Raw genomic sequence first — 27303 nt, 5'->3', positions numbered from 1 at the left:
GGCAGCTGCAGCACTCCTTCCTCCATCCCTTCTTCCAGGGATCCCCACTCCTCCCGAGTGGATTTCTTCCTCACTGACCTCCTGTCAGACTAACCTGTAATCCTAAACCATCCCTGTTATGAATGAGTCACCGTAGGAGGCTAAAACAGAAATACTAGCTAAGTCCAGAAAACCAGAGAAGTTGGCAGCTATCGGATTGCAGACCCCTGAACCTAACAACAACAACTAGCAGTAGCAGTGGGGGGTTCCTACAGTGCCCTAGACCCCTCGATCACAGCCGGAGAACTAAATAGCCTAAAGACAGAAAGGAAAATCTAAACTGCCCCAGAGCAGACCCCAAAGCAATAGGCAGCCCCCTACATATAATGACGGTGAAGCAAGATGAAAAAACACTCACACAGATAAAAAGATAGGCTGAGCAAATGATGGGGCCCAAGCTAACTATATAGGACAGGATAGAAAAACTGCTGTCTGCAATCCACCAAAACCCTCTCAAAAACAAGAGCCAACAGACTGATAGGGAAAAAAGCCCTGAAGAAGCTAGGCTTCAAAAAGACTGTATCAGTACTCAGGTATTTTCTGAAGACAGAGCAAAAAGGAATTCAGCTCACACAGCAGGGAAAGGCAGAAATCAGAAAAACAAGGCAAAACAAAACCAAAACACAAATTCAAAAAGCAGAGCAGAAAAACTTAGCTTTAGAGGAGCAGGAATCAGACTGGTCTCCTAGAATCCCTCAGAGAAATCACCCGCAAGGCAGAAGGGCGTCGGCTGCCTTATATCCAGTCAGCAATTCCAGTCACCCAGTCATCATCATTCTGCTCAGGTGCTTTGTAATCAGCCTCACTACCTTCCTTCACCAGAAGAGGGAGTTCATCAGACCTCAATGGTGAAGGGGAAAATGAACTCACAACTGTACCTCCTCCTTGAGGAGGGGTCACCGAACCCTCATCCACACTACCAGGGCGATCAGGGTGAGCCCGATGAAAGGCACGCACCAATCTTTTGGCATGAATATCAGAGGCAGAGACCCACGAATTATCCTCCTGACCATAACCCTTCCACTTAACCAAATACTGGAGTCTCCGTCAAGCCAGACGGGAATCCAGTATCTTCTCTACCTCATATTCCATGTTACCTTCAACTAATACAGGGTCCGGAGGTGCCACCCCAGGAACAACTGGTTCAACAAACCTCTTCAACAAGGACTTATGAAACACATTATGAATTTTAAATGTGACAGGAAGAGCCAAACGAAAAGAGACCGGATTAATAATCTCCAAAATCTTGTAAGGTCCAATAAATCTAGGCTTAAACTTAGGAGAAGCCACCTTCATAGCGATATTTTTTGATGATAACCAAACCATATCACCAACCTTAAACTGGGGACCAATGGTCCTATGTCGGTTGGAAAACCGCTGGGCCTTTTCCTGGGAGAGAGATAACTTATCCACCACTTGGTCCCAGATCTGGTGCATTCTCTCCACCACAGTGTCAACACCTGGGCAGGCAGAAGGCTCCACCTGCCCTGAAGAAAATCGAGGATGAAACCCAAAGTTACAAAAAAAAGGTGACATCAAAGTGGCAGAACTAGCTCTATTATTTAAAGCAAATTTGGCCAAGGGCAAAAATGAAACCCAATCATCCTGATCAGCGGAAATAAAACATCTCAAATACGACTCCAAGGTCTGGTTTGTTCTCTCCGTTTGCCCATTGGTCTGAGGGTGAAAAGCAGAGGAGAAGGACAACTGAATTCCCAGCTTGGAACAGAAAGTCCTCCAAAATCTAGACACAAACTGAACTCCTCTGTCAGATACAATGTTCTCAGGAATCCCGTGCAAGTGAACCACCTGTTGCAAACACAGGGGCACCAACTCAGAGGAAGATGGCAACTTAGGGAGTGGTACAAGATGAACCATCTTAGAGAACCTATCACAAATCACCCAAATAACAGTCATTCTCTGAGAGACAGGCATATCAGAGATGAAATCCATTGAAATATGGGTCCATGGCCTCCTGGGGACCGGCAAAGGCATCAACAACCCACTAGAGCGAGAACAAGGTTTAGACCGGGAGCAAGTCCCACAGGACTGCACAAAATTCCTGACATCACGAGACAAGGCGGGCCACCAAAAAGACCGACTCACCAGATCACTAGTACCAAAAATACCTGGATGACCAGCCAATGCAGAGCAATGAACTTCAGACATCACTCTCTTCTTCCACTGGTCAGGAACATACAACTTTCCACTGGGACAACGCTCAGGTTTGTCCTCCTGGAACTCTTCCAGAGCACGTCTCAAATCGGGCGAGATGGCAGAAAGAACTACCCCTTCGCCTAAGATGGTAGCAGGCTTGGTCACCACTAGTGTTGAGCATTCCGATACCGCAAGTATCGGGTATCGGCCGATACTTGCTGTATCGGAATTCCGATACCGACTTCCAATATTTTTTCAATATCGGAATTCGGCATCGGAATCGGAAGTTCAGTTGATTGACAGCCTGACGTCATCATGATGCGCGGTGTGTGCGCATCATGATGCGCCGTCATTTCGGGCCTTCCGGGGGTCTCTGCCGGCCTGCCGGGGGGCTGTGCCGGCCTGCCGGGGGGCTGTGTGGACTGCCCGGGGTCTGTGCCGGCCTGCCGGTGGTCTGTGCACCCTGTGGGGGTCTGTACTGGCCTGCCGGGGGGCTGTGCCGGCCTGCCGGTGGTCTGTGCACTACAAGTCCCATCTGGCGATGCCTGCTACCATGACAGTGATTGACACATTAGCCAATGATGGGACAGTAGTAGTCCCATCATCCGGCTAATGTGTTAAATGTTAAAAAAAAAAAATACTACATACATACTACATGCTACATACATACTACATGCTACATACATACTACATATATACTACATACGTACTACATACATGCTACATACATGCTACATACATGCTGCATGCTACATACATACTACATACATACTACATACATACTACATGCATGCTACATGCATGCATGCTACATACCTACTACATGCATGCTACATACATACTACATGCATGCTACATACATACTACATGCTACATACATACCACATACATACTACATACATACTACATACTACATATATACTACATGCATGCTACATACATACTACATGCTACATACATACCACATACATGCTACATACATACTACATATATACTACATACATACTACATACATACTACATACATACTACATGCATACTACATACATACTACATACATACTACATGCATGCTACATACATACTACATGCTACATACATACCACATACATACTACATACATACTACATACTACATATATACTACATGCATGCTACATACATACTACATGCTACATACATACTACATGCTACATACATACCACATACATGCTACATACATACTACATATATACTACATACATACTACATGCATGCTACATACATACTACATGCTACATACATACCACATACATACTACATACATACTACATACATACTACATACATACTACATGCTACATACATACTACATATATACTACATGCATGCTACATACATACTACATGCTACATACATACCACATACATACCACATACATGCTACATACATACTACATGCATACTACATACATACTACATGCATGCTACATACATACTACATGCTACATACATACCACATACATACTACATACATACTACATACATACTACATGCTACATACATACTACATATATACTACATGCATGCTACATACATACTACATGCTACATACATACCACATACATACTACATACATGCTACATACATACTACATATATACTACATGCATGCTACATACATACTACATATATACTACATGCATGCTACATACATACTGCATGCTACATGCATGCTACATACATACTACATACATACTACATGCTACATACATACCACATATATACTACATACATACAATACATTCATACAATACATACATAGACATACAGTACATATAACATAGAGTAACATACTTACCAATACTTGTCACATTGTTCCCCGAAGCCATTGTCTTTTCCGGAATAAATATTAACATAACAAACCACAAAAATACTCACCCACGATCCGAAGCAGTCCACGAGTGTGTCCCACGACGATCTTGGATAGAGAACTGCAGCATCAGATGATTTCCCACGCAGCAATGGCATAAAGTGAGACTAGGGACTTTTTTTTTTTTAAGTGGCGGAGGAATACAGTGCGGAAGGATACCTACCTTCCGTCATTGGATTCCTGCAGCCCGTAGAGAACGGCAGCATCATCTGATGCTGCAGTTCTCTACCCAAGATCGTCGTGGGACACACTCGTGGACTGCTTCGGATCGTGGGTGAGTATTTTTGTGGTTTGTTATGTTAATATTTATTCCGGAAAAGACAATGGCTTCGGGGAACAATGTGACAAGTATTGGTAAGTATGTTACTCTATGTTATATGTACTGTATGTCTATGTATGTATTGTATGAATGTATTGTATGTATGTAGTATATATGTGGTATGTATGTAGTATGTATGTAGTATGTATGTAGCATGCATGTAGCATGCAGTATGTATGTAGCATGCATGTAGTATATATGTAGTATGTATGTAGCATGTATGTAGTATGCATGTGGTATGTATGTAGCATGCAGTATGTATGTAGCATGCATGTAGTATATATGTAGTATGTATGTAGCATGTATGTAGTATGTATGTGGTATGTATGTAGCATGTAGTATGTATGTAGCATGCATGTAGTATATATGTAGTATGTATGTAGCATGTAGTATGTATGTAGTATGTATGTAGTATGTATGTGGTATGTATGTAGCATGTAGTATGTATGTAGCATGCATGTAGCATGCATGTAGTATGTATGTAGCATGCATGTAGTATGTATGTAGTATGTATGTAGTATGTATGTAGTATGCATGTAGTATGTATGTAGTATGTATGTGGTATGTATGTAGCATGTAGTATGTATGTAGTATGTATGTAGCATGCATGTAGCATGCAGTATGTATGTAGCATGCATGTAGTATATATGTAGTATGTATGTAGCATGTATGTAGTATGTATGTGGTATGTATGTAGCATGTAGTATGTATGTAGCATGCATGTAGTATATATGTAGTATGTATGTAGCATGTAGTATGTATGTAGTATGTATGTAGTATGTATGTGGTATGTATGTAGCATGTAGTATGTATGTAGCATGCATGTAGAATGCATGTAGTATGTATGTAGCATGCATGTAGTATGTATGTAGTATGTATGTAGCATGCATGTAGTATGTATGTAGTATGTATGTAGTATGCATGTAGTATGTATGTAGTATGTATGTGGTATGTATGTAGCATGTAGTATGTATGTAGCATGCATGTAGCATGCATGTAGCATGCATGTAGTATGTATGTAGTATGTATGTAGTATGTATGTAGCATGCAGTATGTATGTAGCATGCATGTAGTATGTATGTAGTATGCATGTTGTATGTATGTAGCATGTAATTTTTTTTTTTTTTTTTACATTCAACACATTAGCCGGATGATAGGACTATTACTGTCCCATCATTGGCTAATGTGTCAATCACTGTCATGGTAGCAGGCATCGCCCGATGCCTGCACAGACCCCCGAAGCCTGCGCAGACCACCGGCAGGCCGGCACAGCCCCCCGGCAGGCCGGCACAGCCCCCCGGAGCCTGCACAGACCACCGGCAGGCCGGCACAGCCCCCCGGAGCCTGCACAGACCACCGGCAGGCCGGCACAGCCCCCCGGCAGGCCGGCACAGACCACCGGAGCCTGCACAGACCCCCTGGCAGGCCGGCACAGCCCCCCGAAAGGCCCGTACAGACCCCAGAGAGGCTGTACAAGGGCAGGAAAGGGTTTTTCTTATTCCAATACCGGAAGTCCCATAGACTTGAATGGGACTTCCGGTATCGGAATCGGCGATACCGATACTTTTTTTAAAGATCGGCCGATACCATCCGATACGATACTTTGAAGTATCGGACGGTATCGCTCAACTCTAGTCACCACAGGAGAATCAGCAAAGAAGCTCCTAGAGAGGGCGTCTGCCTTGACATTCTTAGTTCCTGGAAGAAAAGAGACCACAAAATCAAAACGTGTAAAAAACAAGGCCCACCCAGCCTGTCTAGGGTTCAAGCGTTTGGCTGACTCCAGGTAAATCAAATTCTTGTGGTCAGTGAGGACCACGACTTGGTGTTTAGCTCCCTCTAACCAATGTCTCCACTCCTCAAATGCCCATTTCATGGCTAACAGTTCCCGATTCCCCACATCATAGTTACGTTCAGATGGAGAGAACTTTCGGGAAAAGAAAGCAAAGGGATTCATTTTAGATGTTACAGGATCCTTTTGGGACAAAACAGCTCCTGCACCAATCTCGGAAGCGTCCACCTCTACCTGGAACGGGAGTGAGACATCAGGTTGCCGCAAAACCAGGGCAGAAGTGAATCTTCGCTTCAGCTCCTGAAAGGAAGAAACAGCCTCCGGAGACCAATTCAACACATCAGCACCCTTCTTAGTCAGATCAGTCAATGGCTAGGCAATACTAGAAAATTTTGCTATAAATTTCCGATAAAAATTAGCAAAACCCAAAAACTTCTGGAGGGCCTTCAAAGAAGTGGGCTGAACCCAATCATAAATGGCCTGTACCTTGGCCGGGTCCATTTCAATAGTTGACGGAGACAAAATAAATCCCAAAAATGAAATCCTCTGTACCCCAAAAAGGCATTTCGATCCTTTGACATACAGGGAATTCTCCCTCAAGATCCGGAACACAGTCCGAACATGTTCCACATGAGAATCCCAATCCTTGGAGAAGATCAAAGTATCATCCAGATAGATAATCAAAAATGTATCCACAAAGTCTCGGAAAATGTCGTTCATGAAGCACTGGAAGACAGAAGGGACATTAGTGAGCCCAAAAGGCATCACCAGGTACTCAAAATGTCCCTCCGGAGTATTAAACGCCGTCTTCCATTCATCCCCATGCTTAATGCGGATAAGATTATACGCCCCCCTGAGGTCAAGCTTGGTAAACCAGCAAGCACCTTTAACTCTGGAGAATAGATCCGAAATCAGGGCTAACGGATACTGATATTTAATAGTAATTTTGTTGAGGGCACGATAATCAATACAAGGCCTTAATGAACCATCCTTTTTGGCCACGAAAAAAAAAACGGCACCTAAGGGTGAAGAGGATGGTCTAATATGACCCTTCTCCAACGCCTCCTTAATATAGGATCGCATAGCCTCGTGCTCGGGTACAGATAAATTGAAGAGCCGACCCTTGGGAAATTTACACCCCGGGCTCAGTTCAATTGCAGAGTCATAACTCCTATGAGGAGGCAAAGACGCAGACTCATTCTCACTAAATACATCATAAAAGTCTGCCAAATAGTCAGGAACATCTTGCGACTGAGGAGAGGTGGAAAAAACCGGAGCCTCACTAAGGGCACACCGACAACCCCAACTCACCACAGACACAGATTTCCAATCCAAAACTGGATTATGAATTTGCAACCAGGGAAACCCCAGAACAATGGTATCATGCAAATTATGCAACACCAAAAATCTGCAATTTTCTTGATGGTCTGGGGCGACCCGCATTACCACCTGGGTCCAAAACTGAGGTTTATTTTTCACCAAAGGAGTAGCATCAATCCCCCTCAAAGGGATAGGCGTCCACAGAGGTGTCATCGGAAATCCACAACGTTTAGCAAAATCCAAGTCCATTAGGTTCAGAGCTGCTCCCGAATCCACAAAAGCCTTGGCGGAAAATGTGGACAGGGAGCAGATCAGAGTAATTGCCAGAAGAAACTTAGGTTGAACACCACCCACAGAAAACGTGTGTGCAAAACGTTTCTCTCGTTTAGGACAGACAGAAATAATATGCGAGGCATCTCCACAAAAAAAACACAGCTTATTACGCCTTCTGAACTCCTGACGTTGCTCCCTGGACAAAACTCTATCGCATTGCATAGGTTCAGACACTTGTTCAACAGGTGGCAACACCTCTCGTGCAGTCCTGCGTTCACGTAAACGCCGATCAACGTGAATGGCTAATGACATAGAATCGTCAAGACCAGAGGGAGCAGGAAATCCCACCATAGTATCTTTTACGGCTTCTGACAAACCCTTCCGAAAGAGAGCTGCCAAGGCATTATCATTCCTGGTAGTAAGGACCGCCCACTTTCGGAATTTTTGACAGTACAATTCTGCAGAATCTCGACCCTGGCTCAATGCCAACAGGGTCTTTTCAGCCTGATCAATAGCATTAGGTTCGACATACAACAACCCCAAGGCTTGAAAAAATGCGTTCACATTAGTCAGAATAGGATCATCTGGTTTCAAAGAAAACGCCCAATCCTGGGGATCGCCACGCAGCAAAGAGATGACAATTTTAACCTGCTGCGCGGAGTTCCCTGACGAGTTAGGCTTCAAGGCAAAAAATAATTTACAATTATTTTTGAAATTCAAAAATTTAGACCGATCCCCAAAAAACACATCAGGAGTAGGGATCTTTGGTTCAGCAGCATGTGAATGAGCAAGGTAGGTGGAAATTCCCCGCACTTCCGCAGCGAGCTGCTCCACACCATCAGACAATTGCTTTATCTCCATTGAGAGAAAAAAAAAATTCCCCCTACGGCCTCAGAGATATAGAGGAAAAAATATACACACATTTTTTTTTTACAATTCTTTCCTGCTATTGAGTACCCTAGGATCTGCGGTATGGCGGGCGATTCTGTTATGAATGAGTCACCGTTGGAGGCAAAAACAGAAATACTAGCTAAGTCCAGAAAACCAGAGAAGTTGGCAGCTATCGGATTGCAGACCCCTGAACCTAACAACAACAACTAGCAGTAGCCGTGGGGGGTGCCTACGGAGCCCTAGACCCCTCGATCACAGCTGGAGAACTACACAGCCTAAAGACAGAAAGGGAAATCTAAACCGCCCCAGAGCAGACCCCAAAGCAATAGGCAGCCCCCTACATATAGTGACGGTGAAGCAAGATGAAAAAACACTCACACAGATAGAAAGATAGGCTGAGCAAATGATGGGGCCCAAGCTAACTATATAGGACAGGATAGAAAAGCTGCTGTCTGCAATCCGCCAAAACCCTCTCAAAAATAAGAGCCAACAGACTGATAGGGAAAAAAGCCCTGAAGACACTAGGCTTCAAAAAGACTATATCAGTACTCAGGTATTTTCTGAAGACAGAGCAAAAAGGAATTCAGCTCACACAGCAGGGAAAGGCAGAAATCAGACAAACAATGCAAAACAAAACCAAAACACAAATGTAAAAAGCAGAGCAGAAAAACTTAGCTTTTGAGTAGCAGGAATCAGACTGGTCTCCTAGAATCCCTCAGAGAAGTCACCCGCAAGGCAGAAGGGCATCGGCTGCCTTATATCCAGTCAGCAATTCCAGTCACCCAGTCATCATCATTCTGCTCAGGTGCTTTGTAATCAGCCTCACTACCTTCCTTCACCAGAAGAGGGAGTTCATCAGACCTCAATGGTGATGGGGAAAATGAACTCACAACACATCCCGCTCTTTTATATGCTCTCAACTCCACTCACCTCCCAGCACGTCTAGTGTTCCAAGCAGGGAACCACCAAAGGTGCTCTGCTTCTCTCTAAGGAAGGAGCCGCAATGTTGTTGTGCTGAACTACTCTATTGTGTGGGGTGCGAATGTTGGAGCGTGGTCAGGAGCCTCCAACTTACCTGGATGGTGGGGCACCACACCTTAGGAGAAGGTGCAATACCTCTGTGGCGACTGAGCTTCAGGGGCGCTACACCTGCGCACTGCAGGGCTCTGCCCTCCACAGGGCAGAGCAGTGCACCTGCACAGGAGCCATGACAGGAAGGAAAGAAGAGGACGGCATCATATGAAGATGGGAGGTACCGGACCGGACTGCGACACACATCGGTCTGGATTGGACGCCGGGGTGAGTATAATCTAACTCTTTTATATTATGTTTCCGGTTACATCAGGGGCTTATCTACACCATTACAGAATGCTGTAGATAAGCCCCTGATGGTGGTGGCCACAGCTCATATTCGAAAAAAGGGGTGACAGATTCCCTTTTATGAAACTCTTGTGCTTCGTGGCGACCTGGGGGGAGGCTTCATGTTGTGCTCTGCATAGATATTCATCAGTATGGGCTTATGACAGGTCACTGATCCCTTCTTTACATACTGCATAGAATTATGGTTTGAAAAAAGAAAAAAATCACATTCTTCAGGCAATCACCACTGGCAGGATGTTAGTGTGCAGGCGCCTCTGCCATTTTGCTAGCTAAAAAAAAATTAGGCTCCATTAAGATGAATGCCAGATGAATGTGAATTTTTTTTTTCAAACCATAATTCATGCAGTATGTAAACTAGGGGGCAGGTCAGTGAGAGATCAGTGACCTGTCAGCAGTCTGCATTATGAATGCCCAAGCAGAGCACCACATGAAGACCCCCCACAGGCCGCCCCGGACCACGAGCATATCATTAACTACAAACTGAAAATAAAGATTAAACAAGAACCACAAGACGGATTTCATCAAGCAAGGTATCATTGTAATCAGTATAATGGTGCCGACCTGACACTGTGTGTAGGTTACTGTGCACAATCCTGCTGACAGGTTCCCTTTAAAGAAGACCTATCGATTATGAGAAAAACATGAAGAGTGACATTAAAGAGAACCTGCCAGGACAATTTTGTAATGTAAAGGGCAGAAATGGCTGTAATGACGCTGTAATACTGATTACATTTATACCTTTGGGGAAGAAGTTCGCTTTGTGGTTCTGTAATCACCATTTAATGTTTTGTGCTAATTAGATTTCGGTGCACAGGGGCTGGACTGTACCCTGGGCCTTCTCCTCTCTGTCTGTGATCCCTTGGCCCCTCCGCCTGCCTCCGGTCTGTGACTGACCGGCCTAAGCATTATAAAATTATTAATATTATCTATTACTTTTCTCCTTACGTATGGAGACATTTCTGCCAAATAATACCTCCATCATTTTAAATTTGCTTTCATCGTCTACTGACAATTTTGCAGACAATTTGCAGTGACAGGTAGACCCCGACACCCAGCAGGGGAGACTCAGCGTTACATAGCAAGCTGATACTGGATTGCTTGCAGGATCAAGCAGCTGGAGCCATAATCTCAGGAGACCGAGAACAGCGCAGTGGCTCTATTAATGAAGTCATTATTGTTTCAGGGCTCATCTCTTACCAGACTGATGCATTACACGTTTTCATCTAAAAAGGTTTATAAGGTTTAGACTCCATCTATATCGCCAACGGAAAGAAGCACATTGTATGTCCGCCAATAAAGCTGAAAGCAGATAACCATATTTACCGGGCAGCTTTACTGTACTCCCGGCCGCACCAGTCAGTCCCCTAGTTCTAGAGATAATTACATTTTAATCACTAGGTGGTCAAGTTGTCAATAGGGGTAATTTGATACAGAGCGTCTGGTATAAGTCATTAATCTTCAATATTGGATTGTGTGCTTGGAAAGGTGCTCTTTCTAGTGACAACACTTCATTCATTGACTGCAATTAATCTGATCAGAACAAACATAGAATACGGTGTAAAAACACGTCTACAATATTGCCATGAACGTCAATGGACTGAAATAACAAATAAGCAAAGAAGACTCAATATAAAAGTGTGGACATATAGACTTGTAGACTGGTGGCTTATATTGTCTCATTTCTGGCAGTACATGTTTTAATTAAAGATAGGTGAGTTTTCTTTCTGGTTCAGTGTAATGTTAATTAAAGTGTTATTTCTTTTATCACTATTGTCTCCACTGGAGAGGTGGTAACTAGTAGATCAGTGTAGTCTTATCAATGGAATTCCCTCCCACCACCAGAATAAGGGTCCAAAAGTCCTAAGAATGACTGTAGCAGAGGAGAGTGTTATCTTATGGGGACCCATAAGCTGAGAACAAAGCAGCAGGGCTACTTCTGTTTTCACATGGGACATACCAGTCACACCGCCACCCAGGCACACTTCCACCGATCTACCATTTACCACCTATCTAATGGATAGGTGAGATTATTCATAGTAGTTTACCATCAGAATATCCCCTTAAGAGATGTGCTGAAGCTTATTCGAAACATGCAAAGTTTTCAAGTCAAAGTGATGGAAGAGGTTGTTTCAGATTACAAAAATCGGTCTGTTGTTAACGGATACAGCGCCATATCTGCCGATAAATTGCTACTGGTACTGCAACTCAGTCATATTCACGTGAACTGGGCAGACCTGTAATACCATACACAGCCAATTGATAAAAGCGGTGCTGTGTCTGGAAATAAAGCAGCCACTTGGACAACCCCACAAAACTACTATGAGTACGATTGGTCATTTTCAGTCTGAGCATTAATTTTCTAGTCAATATTATATCAGTGTTTTTATCTAAAAAAAATGCATAGGAACACTTAGCAGATTTCATGCATCACTTGTGATTTCTTTCATATCCATGCCGTGCAAAATAAAAACAAGTTTTTGATTTTTTTTTAATCTCTAATAGTGTTGTTTTTCTGGTTGCAGATCTCTCAGCTGATGACAGAGACCGGCAGGGAAGGTCTTACTGAGGCCGCTCTGAACCGCTACAATGCTGATAAACCTGCCATATACAGCTTCCCTACAGCGCACACAACATATGTTGCTAGTGAACCATCCACAGGAACCTCGGTGGCTGCCTCCTTTTTTGCCAGGTAAGTCCACCTATTAATCATAGCGCTCATCAGAGTTAATTATTCTGAGGGTGCACTTAACTATGCCTTTAGTTCTACAGTATTCTAGTATATTTGCTTGTTACATTCTATACTCTGTTTTCTAAGTAACCAAAAAAAGTCAAAAACACCAACAGCATTTTGTTTTCTGTCTCAGATGGGACTGTAGATTTTTCATCTTCATGGGTAATGGATCCAGACCCTTCTTTTACATCTGAATTCTCCTACCAGAGAAATATCCAATGAAACTAGATCTCTTTGATGATCTGCATAGACCATTATTCTGTTGTCTCTCTCTATGGAAGGATGACACCACTATGTGACCTTCCATAGCTTTAGGGCTTGTTCAGACGAGTGTATAATACGGATCTATTCTGTCCGCATAGCAATCAGCTAGCACACTGACTAATATAATTCAATAGGGCTGTTCAGATGACAGCTTTATCACATGGACCAAAAAAAAATTGTAGCATGCACTGTTCTCTCCCGATTCTTGCCCAGTCAAGTCTATGGATGCGTAAAGAAAATACTGAACATCTGTGTAACATCCAATTTTACGGATACATTACCATTGTTAACCTAGGACATGTTTCAGCCGAGGGTATGTGAAAAGGACATTCCTGTGGCTTAGACTTAGTTCATGGAGACTTATGAATTATAGCACCAGGAGCCTTTCTATAAGACGGGCAAGTTCACAGATCTGTGTGTGAATAGAGCCTTAGTGCAGTAGTGTCTGAGATGGAGGAAGGGGTCTGGTGCTACACATTTTTTGCCATATTCAGGGGACTGTCAGTCAGTCTCAAGGTTTTAAAGTAGGTTAAACCCCATTGTCCGAGATTTGTGCATTGGAAGTTGAGGGACGTGCTATTTATTTCCTTTATATTATACAGTAGTCCGTTATCTTTGCACATAGTTGTTATTGTAATAGTTATTCACAGTCAGAATTCGGTTATCCCCCTATAACTCTCCCATTAAGTCTAAGTCACGCTGGTTGCTTCTCCCTTTTCTGAAAGACTAGTATTTAGACTAAATGTTAAAATTGTAGTAATCTTGCCGAGTTGTTGCCAAGGAAATGGACAGTGATGAGCACGTTTAAGATGCTAAAATTGTTCTAAACGAAATGTAAATCTCTCCTGGGATTTGGCTTAGCAACATCTGATAGAAAGCAGAAACAAACAGAGAAGGATCCAATTTTTAAATGGAAATAATTTTTCAATCAGGTGGGACTGGAGCAAGTGACTTCAGATATGCGTCTTGTAAGGATGTGTCCGACACATGTCAGCAGCATTCTTCTTTAATTACAGCACAGATACATTTTAATGTATTAGGTCTGCTTAGAACAAGGTTAAGCGCAAAGGCAGAGGATCCAAAACAGAGCCCAGAAGTCATGGAAGGACAAGCCATTCTTCACTGCCTGCACTAATGCCGGAGAATTAAACAGCTCCAGAGTCAGGGTTCTGTAATTCCTTACTGACAACAGTCTAGCAAATCCAGTCCTCTCGGGATCGCAGGTCTGCAAGCTAGTAATTGTACAGACAGCTCACTCTACTTCTTGTGGGCCTTATGGTAGGTCATACTTTGACCTTGAAATTCCATATGTGATTGAACAATTCAGCTGCTTTTAGTTAGGAGACCTGCGTGCAGGATATTTTTTCTGATGATTGTTTTAAATCTAAAGACAAACCATGGAGAAACTGTGTGAGAGTCCATTTTACCTGTAGTTGTTTTTGGAAGGCACTTTTTTTTTACATTTTGTGGTGTATTGTACAGATAAGATGAGGTTATAAATATAGTTATGATGGTAGGTTCACATGACCATATATAAAAGCATTCAGTTTCATCCAAAAAAGCAGGAAGATTTTTTTTCTCACTTGTCATCTGTGTGCAGTCCATGTACAGTCTGTTTTTTTTTTTTTACAGCAGCTGCTTTTAATCATTTTCAAGATCATTTACGTTTTACTATGTTACAGAATTGCAATGTATCCACAATGCACCCCATAGACTTGAATGAGTGAGTTTCATCTGCTTTCCGAAAGAAAATGAAAGTGTCATCGGCGAAGCAAATGCTCATCAGTGATGCTCGTTTCAGAAGCTGGGCTAGTTCCTGCTATGTCTCTGCTCGCTGTCATTGTGCGATGTGCACAGTGACAGCTCGCGCTTTGTGTTGCCTGCTCAGATCAGTAGTGATGAGCCTGCAAAACAGAGAAGAGAAGTGCGCAGTATCAGAGTACCTGGTGTTGTGCAGAGATGAGTGACTTCACTTGCTCTCACTGTGCAGATAGCACAATAATTGCAGGGACTAGTCCCGCTCCTGAAACAAGCATCACTGGTGAGGCTTCATTTCCGGGAGGGGGTAGGGGCTGCGGCAATGACCACAACCTCTGCCCCACCCTGCAACCCTTACTGAACATGTGAACAAATGACCTAAGTGCCACAGTAACAGAGAATCCTTAAACAACAGAGTAGCTGCAGCATTCATAGGCATTCTAGTCATGATAAAGTCACTGGGGGGGGGCAGCGTGGAAGAGCTGTGGGTGAATAATGCTCTGATATTTTTAACTTCTGCTAGCAGATATAACTTACCAGTTATAAAATACAAAAATCAAATTAATGTCTAATGTTTAGAATTCTCAATAAAATAAGCAATTCAATAATTAAAAAAGGAAAAAGAATAGACGAGGGATGAGCTGCACATGTCACAATACAAGGGGTAAAAATTGATGGGAGGGTTAGGGCAAAAGCGATCAGGGAGGAAAGGTGTTGCTGTCATGTCTTGTTCAGGTGTCTTAGTAGTTGGTGGTGGCATGATAGACTTCCCAGGGATCCACGTTCTTTTTCAGATTTGTCCAGGGTGTTGTTGAGGGAGGCCATAAGATGTTCCAATGAGCACGCTTCATTCATTCGACCATTTAGATCTTGTTGAATGGGGAAGAGTCATTCTGCTAACTCTCCCATACCTTAGAAAGGGTTGATAAGACTACATTCCCAGGAGATATAAATGATGGATTCATTATGCGCTAAGCACCTCCAGCAGATATGTGGTATTGATGGACTTAGGTAATGAAGGAAAGCTGGGCTATGATACCAATGCATGAGTGGTTTGAATTGCTTTTCTTTGTAGGTGATACAGATAGAGGAATTGGCTGCTTGATCCCAAATAGTACTTCATATTTCTGGGGAGATATTTATGCCCAGAGCCCCTCTTCCCATTTATCCACATATTTATGGCACAGGGGTGGATGTTGTAGGAGAGAGTAGTATTTGGTAGATTGTGGTGATAACACCCTGCCAGCATAGTCTCCAAAACAGTATTGGGGGGTTTGACTGTTTGGGAGCCAAGGGTATGAATAGCACAGTGGTGGCCTTATTGGTAGTGGAAATACTCTCCAAGGGGTACCTTATCAGAGCTGAACAACCTCCCAAAGGAGTGTAGTTCAAGGATGAGGGTATAAGCCATGTCCACTATGCTAAAAATTCTCACTGTTGACCAGAGTCTGACCATTCTGGTTATAAGGCTTTCTGGAATCGCTGGATTGTAAAGGAAATTAATCATGTTATCAGATGGAGGCCATCAAGATGCCTGTTTGACAAGAATACCACTAGTTCTCATGAAATACTTGGACCTACAAGGTGAAAATAGGCCCTAATAGAAGTGGGATGCCATAAGAGGACATTGGGGTGTGCTGGAAATGGCCACAATTCTTCAGTTTCAACCCATCAAGCATAACAAAAAGGGCCGTCCGAGAGGAGATTGATCTAAGGTGGGTGGCCTAGTAATATTTTTGCAGATTCAGAATTGCATGGCCTCTCTGTGACCGCCCCTAGAGCATCACTGACCTTCGTATTCCATGGCACTTAGTGTTTCATATGTAGTCAAGTTGTCTAGTTTGTAGGTGTGAAAGGTCCTCTTTAAATGGTCCAATTGCATGGTGCAATCATTCTGGGAGTCTCCTGAAGGTGCTTAAAGGGGTATTTCCATCTCCAAGATTCTATTGCAATGAGTAGTAGGTGTAATAATAATAATATTAGGAAATATTTACAAATGTGCAGTTTTTCTGATTTGCTTTATCCCTTACTTCATGTGCAGGCATTACAGTAGCTTAAGTATCCATGGCTACGACCACTTATATTGTAGCAACTAGATGTTAGTGGTCATAACCATGGATACTTAAGCTACTGCAATGCCTGCACATGGAGTAAGCGACATCAGAAGAAATATACTATATTTCCCTCTTGGCTGTGGGAATGCCGCTTTAAGGTCTTAATGCTACGCCAAAGACTTGCTGTATATCTGAATGCCCAATATCAATACATATTTTTTATAAGGGAACAGGGATACAGGGATTGAAGCTTGAGGAGGACAATTTGCACATTCCAGGTGACTTCTGGGAAAAGCGAAGAGTCTCCCTCAGCAAGAAGATCGTTGGGTACAGCCGGGACCAGCTGCTAGAAAAGCATCACCAAACCAGGGAATGAGGCTTGAGGGGGACAATTTGAATATTCCAGGTGCTTTCTGGGAAAAGCGAAGAGTCTCCCTTAGCAAGTAGATCGCTGGGTACAGCCGGGACCAGCTGCTTGGAAAGCATCGCCATACCGCACGCCTTACGGCATGCAAATTTTTGCCTCTAGGACATTATTGCAAGAAAGCTTGACTGATTGAGTAGATTACTCAAGAAGGAAAAAACATAGCAGATTACACAAGAAGATTACACACAGTAGCTTACACAAGAAGGAAGACACACAGCAAGTCAGCACAATCTAGGAGAAACATGGCAGATGTGACAACCTACATGGTGAGCTGCAACATGTGTTACATGTTTACAGATCGACCAGAAGAAGAATCCAACTTCACCTGCCAGAAGTGTAGCCTACTGGCCCTTTTAGAAGAAAAGGTGCAGGATCTGGAAGAAAGAATTGCAACTTTGAAACTCATCAAAGAATATCAAGCCTTCCTAGACAGAACAGAAGCATCTCTACTGGTCACAGAAGGTGAAGAAAGTGTCAGAGAACCTCCAAAAGAAGATGAGTAGAAGCATGCGACCAAAAGAAGCAAGAAGACCATGGAGAAATCACCAACCAAACAACTGAGAAACCGATACCAAGGCCTTGTGGAGGACGAAGATGGCACACCAACGAATGAGGCACTGCCAGCAAGCAAAGAAGAAAAGGCCACACAGCAACACCCAGATGTGACAACAAGAAGTACAGTCAAGAAGCGAAGAAGAGTGGTAGTGGTGGGAGACTAACTACTGAGAGGCACAGAAGCAGCCAGATCGGACATAACCGCAAGAAAAGTATGCTGCCTCCCAGGTGCGAAGATCAAGAATGTGACAGATAGGATACCAAAGCTCATCAGTTCCAATGATGTCCACTCATTTATTCTGATACATGTTGGCACCAATGACACGGCAAGGATGTGTTAGGAACTGCGGAACGCACTAAATAAAAATAAATAATAAAATGCGTTCGCCGCTCGGGGTCCACCGTGCAGTAGGTGTTACACCGCTGCTAGGTAATGACAGAGGAGCAATATGGCGGTATAATGCGCACGGGCTCAACTTCACCCAAAGTGCACAGAGCGGGCTCTGTTCACACACAGAGGCACCGCAACATAAACATGCAAAAAACACTGAGCCTATTGAGCTCACAGGCCTCAGGTAAATGCACACACGGTATCTGGTCACAGGAGCAGGACCTAAGACAGAGGAGCTGCGTCCCTCTAGACCTACCGTGTGTGCGGCGTCGCTACTGCGAGCGCCAAGAAAGGCTGCAACTGCAGCACGGCGTAGGACACTGCCGCTCGACGACAAAGCTAGAAAGCAAGCGCAATGTCGGACGCTAGCGTAGAGGTGCAGTGTGCACAGTGGCCTAAGGCTTGCCACTGACTGGTGCTGACTGCTGAACTAATTCCCTATCCACATACGTAATATCAGAGGGAAGGGGTTTTATAATGAGTCAGTCACCAGAATCATACATCCGTCACCATTCACACATAGCAAGTATAGTCTATACTAGCGCATGGCCGAACGGTTATGCGCGCTTTTTATAGCCGTGCGGGACCTTCCAGATCTCCGAGATGGACCAATGAGATATGGAGCAGGACCTGGGCACATGACTCCCGATCTCCAATGGGAGATCGCCTCATGAGCATGCCCAGTAGGAGCACAGAGGGACTTAGTCTCTGGAGCGATCTGCTGCAAAGTAATCTCCTCTGCAGTAGAAAGACAACAGGAGACCGCAGAATGTGAGGCTCTGGATTCCTGCAGAGCAGACGCAGAAACCTGACGCCTAACATTACCCCCCCTCCTAGGGCCCCCTCCTCTCTGAGCCTTCCAATCCACCACCCTGTGCCCATCAGAGGCATAGGCCTCAGACTCATCCGAAGGCAAGTCTGATGTCCCGGTAGGTGACACGGAAAACCGGGAAACGTGGAAGGTATCAGAGGCGGCAAGATTGCCAGGTTTAAGAAGGGACACGTAGGAGACAACGGGAGCGGCAAAACCGCTTGGAGCATAAGTTGAAGTGGGACGTCGCGGTGTGTCGGCAGACGTCTCCACTCTCTGTTTAAGGAGGCTTACCCGAGCACAAGAGGCGCATGCCTGATTATATTTTTTAATGTCCCGAGCCCTGTGCGGCCACCAATACGAACCTGCCAGGAGTTTTGTGGTCTGCATTTAGCCACAGTGACCACCCGCCCTGGACGCGTGTGCCCACGCGAGAACCTTCAGCCGAAGGCGAGGGGGGACAAAGGTCTTGTGCGGTAGCACATAGTTTGGCCATTGCGGGGCACTGTTGTCCTGAGAAACAGCGTGTTGACAATGGCAACCGCAAATGGAGTTTTGTGCCGGACGCGCCTCGAGAACGGCGAGAGACACCTCCATGGGCTCTGGGAGTGGAGTTTCTGGCTCGAGTAGTTCCAGAGGCTCAAAACAGTTGGGAGCCATGGTAACCTTCCGTTTGGATTGAGCACGCTCCAGGCCGCGCTCCAAAAAACAAGGATCAATGCGGGTGGAAATGGCAATCAGCTCTTCCAAACTTACAGGAACCTCTCTGGTAGAGAGAGCATCCTTAACATGCTCCGCCAAACCTCTCCAAAACACAGGGATGAGGGCTTTGTCAGACCACTCCAGCTCGGAAGCCAGTGTCCGAAAACGAACGGCATACTGACTAACCGAGAGGGATCCCTGAGTCAAAGCAAGTAGCTGATGAGAGGTGTCCTACGTGACCCATGGTCCCATGAAGACCTGCTTAATAGCTGTAAAAAACTGAGCAGCGGTCCGAATCTCTGGGTCACCACGCTCCCTTAGTGGCGTAGCCCACTCCATCGCCTTGCCCGACAGAAGGGAAACATTAAACCCCACCTTGGCCCGTTCTGTAGGGAATCGCACAGCCAGTAACTCCAGCTGGATAGAGCACTGGCTGACGAAACCCCTACAAGAGGCGGCATCGCCAGAAAATTTATCGGGCAACGGGAGGCAGGTAACTGTCGGCGCGTGGGAGGACGTGGACATATGTGAATCCGCGTCTGTGATTGCCTGTACAGCAGCTTCAGTGGATTTTGCAGCTGAGATAGCACTCTCAAAAGTAGCCAACCGGCCCTCCAGCTGCCGAATATACTGTAAGAGTTGCTGCTGTTCTGCCATCACTAGCCTGACCCTGGCGCTAGAATAATGTTAGGAACGGCGGAACGCACTAAATAAAAATAAATAATAAAGTGCGTTCGCCGCTCGGGGTCCACCGTGCAGTAGGTGTTACACCGCTGCTAGGTAATGACAGAGGAGCAATATGGCGGTATAATGCGCACGGGTTCAACTTCACCCGAAGTGCGCAGAGCGGGCTCTGTTCACACACAGAGGCACCGCAACATAAACATGCAAAAAACGCTGAGCCTGTTGAGGTCACAGGCCTCAGGTAAATGCACACACGGTATCTGGTCACAGGAGCAGGACCTAAGACAGAGGAGCTGCGTCCCTCTAGACCTACCGTGTGTGTGGTGTCGCTACTGCGAGCGCCAAGAAGGGCTGCAACTGCAGCGCGGCGTAGTACACTGCCGCTCGACGACAAAGCTAGAAAGCAAGCGCAATGTCGGACGCTAGCGTAGAGGTGCAGTGTGCACAGTGGCCTAAGGCTTGCCACTGACTGGCGCTGACTGCTGAACTAATTCCCTATCCACATACGTACTATCAGAGGGAAGGGGTTTTATAATGAGTCAGTCCCCAGAATCATACATCCGTCACCATTCACACATAGCAAGTATAGCCTATACTAGCGCATGGCTGAACGGTCATGCGCGTTTTTATAGCCGTGCGGGTCCTTCCAGATCTCCAAGATGGACCAATGAGATCTGGAGCAGGACCTGGGCACATGACTCCCGATCTCCAATGGGAGATCGCCTCGTGAGCATGCCCAGTAGGAGCACAGAGGGACTTAGTCTCTGGAGCGATCTGCTGCAAAGTAATCTCCTCTGCAGTAGAAAGACAACAGGAGACCGCAGAATGTGAGGCTCTGGATTCCTGCAGAGCAGACGCAGAAACCTGATGCCTTACAGGATGGACCTACCGACAATCTGCAAGGACTTTGAAGAGTTGGGGAAGAAAGTCAAGGAACTGGATGCACAGGTAGACAGGCATGGCACCAGGAGATGGAACAGGATCCTTGACAGCAGACAACAATGATTCGGTTTCCTGGACCACAGTTTGAATTGCCTGTACAACGGACTCCTTGCCAGGGACGGACTACCCCTCAACAAACCTTGGAAACACACATTCACCAGAAGACTCACTACACTCATCAGGAGGGTGTTAAACTAGAAGAAGAGGGGACAGGAAGAAAAATATTAAACACGAACATGAAGCCAGAAAATATACTGATCAAGGATATGAGGTGCGGCAAAGAAGACCCAAGACAACGTATTTCCTTCTCCGTGGGTGGTACCACAATAACACCCCGGCAGCAGGTGCGCTGTCTGGGTGTTATGTTTGACACCAATCTCTCCTTTACATCCCATATACAATCCCTTGCCCGCTCTTGCCGCTTACACCTAAAGAACATCTCTAGAATCCGCCCTTTTCTCACTATGGAAACAACAAAAACCCTCACTGTTGCATTGATCCACTCTCGCCTGGATTACTGCAACGCTCTATTAATTGGCCTCCCCGTCACTCGACTATCCCCTCTCCAGTCCATACTCAATGCAGCAGCCAGGATCGTCCATCTGGGTAATCGGTACTCGGACGCGTCCGCTCTTCGCCAGTCCTTACATTGGCTGCCCATTCATTATAGGATCCAATTCAAAGTACTTGTTCTCACCCACAAAGCTCTCCACAGTGCGGCACCCCCTTACATCTCTTCTCTCATTTCTGTCTATCGGCCTAGCCGATCGCTGCGCTTTGCAAACGACTTTCGACTAACCTCTGCACTAATCCGTACCTCCCACTCCCGACTCCAAGACTTCTCCCGTGCTGCTCCTATCCTCTGGAATGCTCTACCCCAAGAAATCAGGACTATCCACAATTTGCATAGTTTTAGGCGCTCCCTCAAAACACACCTGTTCAGAGCGGCCTATCACATTCACTAATCAAAGTCATTCTCTGTGTAAGTGTGCGTGCGTAGCCCATTCACTATCTCCATCCATCCTTCACTCCTGCAAGATGGCTGGACCTTCATTGTAAATATACCATTGTAAATACACACCTGTACTCTGTATCTCCCTCACCTCATTGTAGATTGTACGCTCTCACGAGCAGGGTCGTCTTATTTCGTCTTATTTTGCTTTAATTATTGTATTGTTAGCGTTGTTACTTATGACTTGTGTTTTGAAACTGTTAAACTGTAAAGCGCTGCGGAATACGTTGGCGCTATATAAATAAAGATTATTATTATTATTATTATTATTATTATTCGGAAGGGAGGTAACAAAATTTCTAAAACAATCCACAGGGAGGAGATTGGAACAAAATTCTCTACACTGCATGCTCACAAATGCCAGAAGTCTGACAAACAAGATGGAAGAACTAGAAGCAGAAATATCTACTGGTAACTATGACATAGTGAGAATAACCGAGACATGGTTACATGAAAGCTATGACTGGGCAGTTAACTTACAGGGTTGCATTCTGTTATGAAAGGATCGTAAAAATCGGAGAGGAGAAGGGGTTTGTCTTTATGTAAAGCCTTGTATAAAGTCCACTTTAAGGGAGGATATTAGCGAAGGGAATGACGATGTCGAGTCCATATGGGTCAAAATACCTGGAGGGAAAAATAGTAACAAAATTCTCATTGGGGTCTGTTACAAACCCCAAATATAACAGAAATCATGGAAAGTCTAATACTAAGGCAGATAGATGAAACTGCAACCCATAATGAGGTCCTTGTTATGGGGGACTACCCGGATATTAACAGGGAAACAGAGACGTGCGAAATTCATAAAGGCAAAAGGTTTCTGCTATTAACCAGGAAAATTTTTCTTTCACAATTCGTGCAGAATCTAATAGACCTGACAGAATAACAAATCTGCAAGTCGGCGGACATCTAGGAAATAGCGACCACAATATTGTACAGAAGCACATTGCTAAAGAGAGTAAAACTAATCCCAAACTGTTCTTCAACTATATTAATAGTAAAAGAATCAAAAGTAAAAGTGTAGGGCCCTTAAAAAATTGTGAGGAAAACATGGTTGTAGATGACGAGGAAAATGCTTAAACACCTTCTTCTCCATGGTATTCATGGTGGAAAATAAAATGCTAGATGAAATGCCGAGAGACAAACAAAACCCTATATTAAGGGTCACCAATCTAACCCAAGTAGAGGGGCGAAATCGTCTAAATAAGATTAAAATAGATAAATCTCCGGGTTCGGATGGCATATACCCACGAGTACTTAGAGAACTAAGTAATGTAATAGAAAAGCCAATATTTCTTATATTTAGGGACACTATATCGACGGGGTCTGTTCCACAGGACTGGCGCATAGCAAATGTGGTACCAATATTCAAAAAGGGCTCTAAAAGTGAACCTGGAAATTATAGGCCAGTAAGTCTAACCTCTATTGCTGATAAAATATTTGAAGGGTTTCTGAGGGATGTTATTCTGGATTATTTCAATGAGAATAACTGTTTAACTCCATGTCAGCATGGGTTTATGAGGAATTGCTGCTGTCAAACCAATTAAATCGGTTTTTATGACGAGGTGAGCTATAGACTGGACCAAGGTGAGTCATTGGACGTGGTATACCTTGATTTTTCCAAAGCGTTTGATACCATGCCACACAAGAGGTTGGTACACAAAATGAGAATGCTGAGTCTGGGGGAAAATGTGTGTAAATGGGTAAGTAACTGGCTTAGTAATAGAAAGCAGAGGGTGGTTATAAATTGTATATTCTCTAATTTGTTTGCTGTGACCAATGGGGTACCCCAGGGGTCGGTGTTGGGACCTATTCTCTTCAACATATTTATTAACGATCTGGTAGAAGGTTTACACAGTAAAATATCGATATTTGCAGATGATACAAAACTATTTAAAGCAGTTAATATAAGAGAAGACAGTATTCTGCTATAGATGGATCTGGATAAGTTGGAAACTTGGGCCGAAAGGTGGCAGATGCGGTTCAACAATGATAAATGTAAGGTTATACACATGGGAAGAAGGAATCAATATCACCATTACACACTGAACGGGAAACCACTGGGTAAATCTGACATGGAGAAGGACTTGGGGATCCTAGTTAATGATAAACTGACCTGGAGCAGCCAATGCCACGCAATGGCTGCCAAGGCAAACAGGATCATGGGGTGCATTAAAAGAGGTCTGGATACACATGATGAGAGCATTATACTGCCTCTGTACAAATCCCTGGTTAGACCGTACATGGAGTACTGTGTACAGTTTTGGGCACCGGTGCTCAGGAAGGATATAATGGAACTAGAGCGAGTACAAAGGAGGGCATCAAAATTAATAAAGGAGATGGGGGAAATACAATACCCAGAGAGATTAACAAATTTAGGATTATTTAGTCTAGAAAAAAGACGACTGAGGGGCGATCTAATAGCCATGTATAAGTACTGTATATAAGGGGACCATACAAATATCTCTCCTAGGATCTGTTTATACCCAGGAAGGTGACGGTCACAAGGGGGCATTCTCTACGTCTGGAGGAGAGAAGATTTTTCCACCAACATAGAAGAGGATTCTTTACTGTTAGGCCAGGTTCACATTGCGCTAACACAACCCGTTCAATGCATAGCGTTGACGGGCTGCGTTAATGCTATAGCATAACGCGATATGCATTATGCTATACCACTAGCGCAGATGCTCCATCTGCGCTAGCGGTGACGGAGCCTCAGACACTGTAGCCCGCGTCCGAGGTTCCGTCACTGAATGACGGCACATCGCGAACGCGTGCCGCTTTATGGCATGCGTCGCGATGCGCCCGACAATGGGGCTGAATGGCAGTGTTAACGGACTTCGTTACAACGCGTTGTACCACGGTGTAACGCAGTCTGTCTAACGGACTGCTATAACGTAATGTGAACCCAGCCTTAGAGCAGTGAGAATCTGGAATTCCTTGCCTGAGGAGGTGTTGATTGTGAAATCAGTCCAGTGGTTCAAGAGAGGCCTGGATGTCTTCCTGTAGCGTAACAATATTGTATCTTACAGTTATTAGGTTCTTTAGAAGGACGTAGATCTGGGGATTTATTCTAACGGAATATAGGCTGAACTGGATGGACAAATGTCTTTCTTCGGCCTTACTAACTATGTTATTATGTAACTGTACAGTATATAAGCACATATTGTTAGCCACAATCTGGATTATTTATATAATAGATCCACTTATACAAAATGACTGTGTAAAAGTATTTATTACTAGGAAATAGGAGAAAAGCTGCTCAGGATGTGAATGAGAAATACAGATGGGTAACAGACCAACCAATACAGTATGTGGAGTCCACATTAATTACAGAAGGACATATGTTTGGAGCACAGCTGGGACAAATATATAAACAGCCTAAACGCTAGATATGGAGTCGTCACAGGCATCGGGCCTGAGGAAGGGGCTGTTTTCAGTTAAGATGTTGTACAAGGCAGCTTATTTCATATGTAATATGATTGATGTCATTTTCCCTATTATCCTCTTTCTCTATGAGGGTGGTTGTTTGCATATATGAGAGATGAAAGGCTGCAAAGTCATGAAGTTTGGTCTACAGGATTTTTAATCGTGCATTAGCCTAAGCATATACATATGGAGCCCAATTCTTTGTATAAGTCCGAGTTCAGACGAGCATTTAAAAAAATCGTTCCATTTTCATCCAGAAAACCAAAAAAATGGATAATTTTCATCCAGATTGTTTGTATTCCATTGTTGTCAACCCACGGAAGTTTTTTTTTTTTATATCATTATAATACAGGAAAGATAAGTATCTTTGTACCGTGTTAGCCAGTAGATAGAAAAATATTCGGAATTGAGAGTCCTCAGTGGTTGATACCTTTTAATGGCTACCTGAAAAGATGGTAACAAATTGCAAGCTTCCGAGACTACTCGGGTCATATATTCAGACTACTCAGACCTATTCATTAACATGGGTCAGTATACTGTCTGTGTGCTATCTGACCGATGTCCGAGTGCTGACTGTGTGCTGACTGTGTGATGTCCATGTGCTGTCTGAGTGATGTCCGTGTGCTGTCTCTGTGCTGTCCGAGTGCTGACTGTGTGTTATGTGTTTGTACTGTCTGAGTGATGCCCGTGTGCTGTCCGTGTACTGTCCGAGTAATGTCCATGTGGTCCATGTGCTGTCCGTGTACTGTCTGAGTGATGTCTGTGTGCTGTCCGTGTACTGTCCAATTGATGTCTGTGTGCTGTCTGTGTGCTGTCCGAGTAATGTCCATGTGCTGTCCGTGTACAGTCCAAGTGATGTCCGTGTGCTGTCTGTGTGCTGTCTGTGTGCTGATTGTGTGCTGTCCGAGTGCTGTTTGTGTGCTGTCTGTGTGCTGTCTGTGTGCTGACTGTGTGCTCGCTGTGTGCTCTCTGTATGCTGTCCGTGAGCTGTGTGATGTCCGAGTGATGTCCGAGTGCTGTCTCTGTGCTGTTTGTGTGCTGTCCGAGTGCTGACTGTGTGCTGACTGTGTGCTGACTGTGTGCTGACTGTGTGCTGTCCGAGTGATGTCCGAGTGCTGTCCTTGTGCTGTCCGTGTGCTGTCCGAGTGATGTCCGTGTGCTGTGTGCTGTTCGAGTGATGTCCATGTACTGTCCGAGTGATGTCCGTGTGCTGTCCGTGTACTGTCCGAATGATTTCCGTGTGCTGTCTGTGTGTGCTGTCCGAGTGCTGTCCGTGTGTTGTCCGTGTACTGTCCGAGTAATGTCCATGTGCTGTCTGAGTGATGTCCGTGTGCTGTCCGTGTACTGTCCAAGTGATGTCCGTGTGCTGTCTGTGTGCTGTCCGAGTAATGTCCGTGTGCTGTCCGTGTACTGTCCAAGTGATGTCCTTATGCTGATTGTGTGCTGTCCATGTGCTGATTGTGTGCTGT

General features: G+C 44.5%; 1 protein-coding gene across 1 annotated transcript in view; it reads left to right on the top strand.

Annotated features, from left to right (window-relative positions):
- KIF26B (kinesin family member 26B) overlaps positions 1 to 27303 on the top strand; it is a 641515-nt gene that overhangs the window by 331038 nt on the left and 283174 nt on the right. Inside the window, exon 4 of the mRNA XM_073545144.1 lies at positions 12600 to 12766. Within this exon, the coding sequence (XP_073401245.1) occupies positions 12600 to 12766 (167 nt within the window). The remainder of the gene's footprint in view (positions 1 to 12599; positions 12767 to 27303) is intronic.

This window comes from Dendrobates tinctorius, unplaced genomic scaffold, assembly GCF_039654945.1.
Source record: "Dendrobates tinctorius isolate UK_male_01 unplaced genomic scaffold, ASM3965494v1 ptg000140l, whole genome shotgun sequence".
Taxonomy (NCBI): domain Eukaryota; kingdom Metazoa; phylum Chordata; class Amphibia; order Anura; family Dendrobatidae; genus Dendrobates; species Dendrobates tinctorius.
This window is presented reverse-complemented; position numbering and strand designations above follow the sequence as displayed.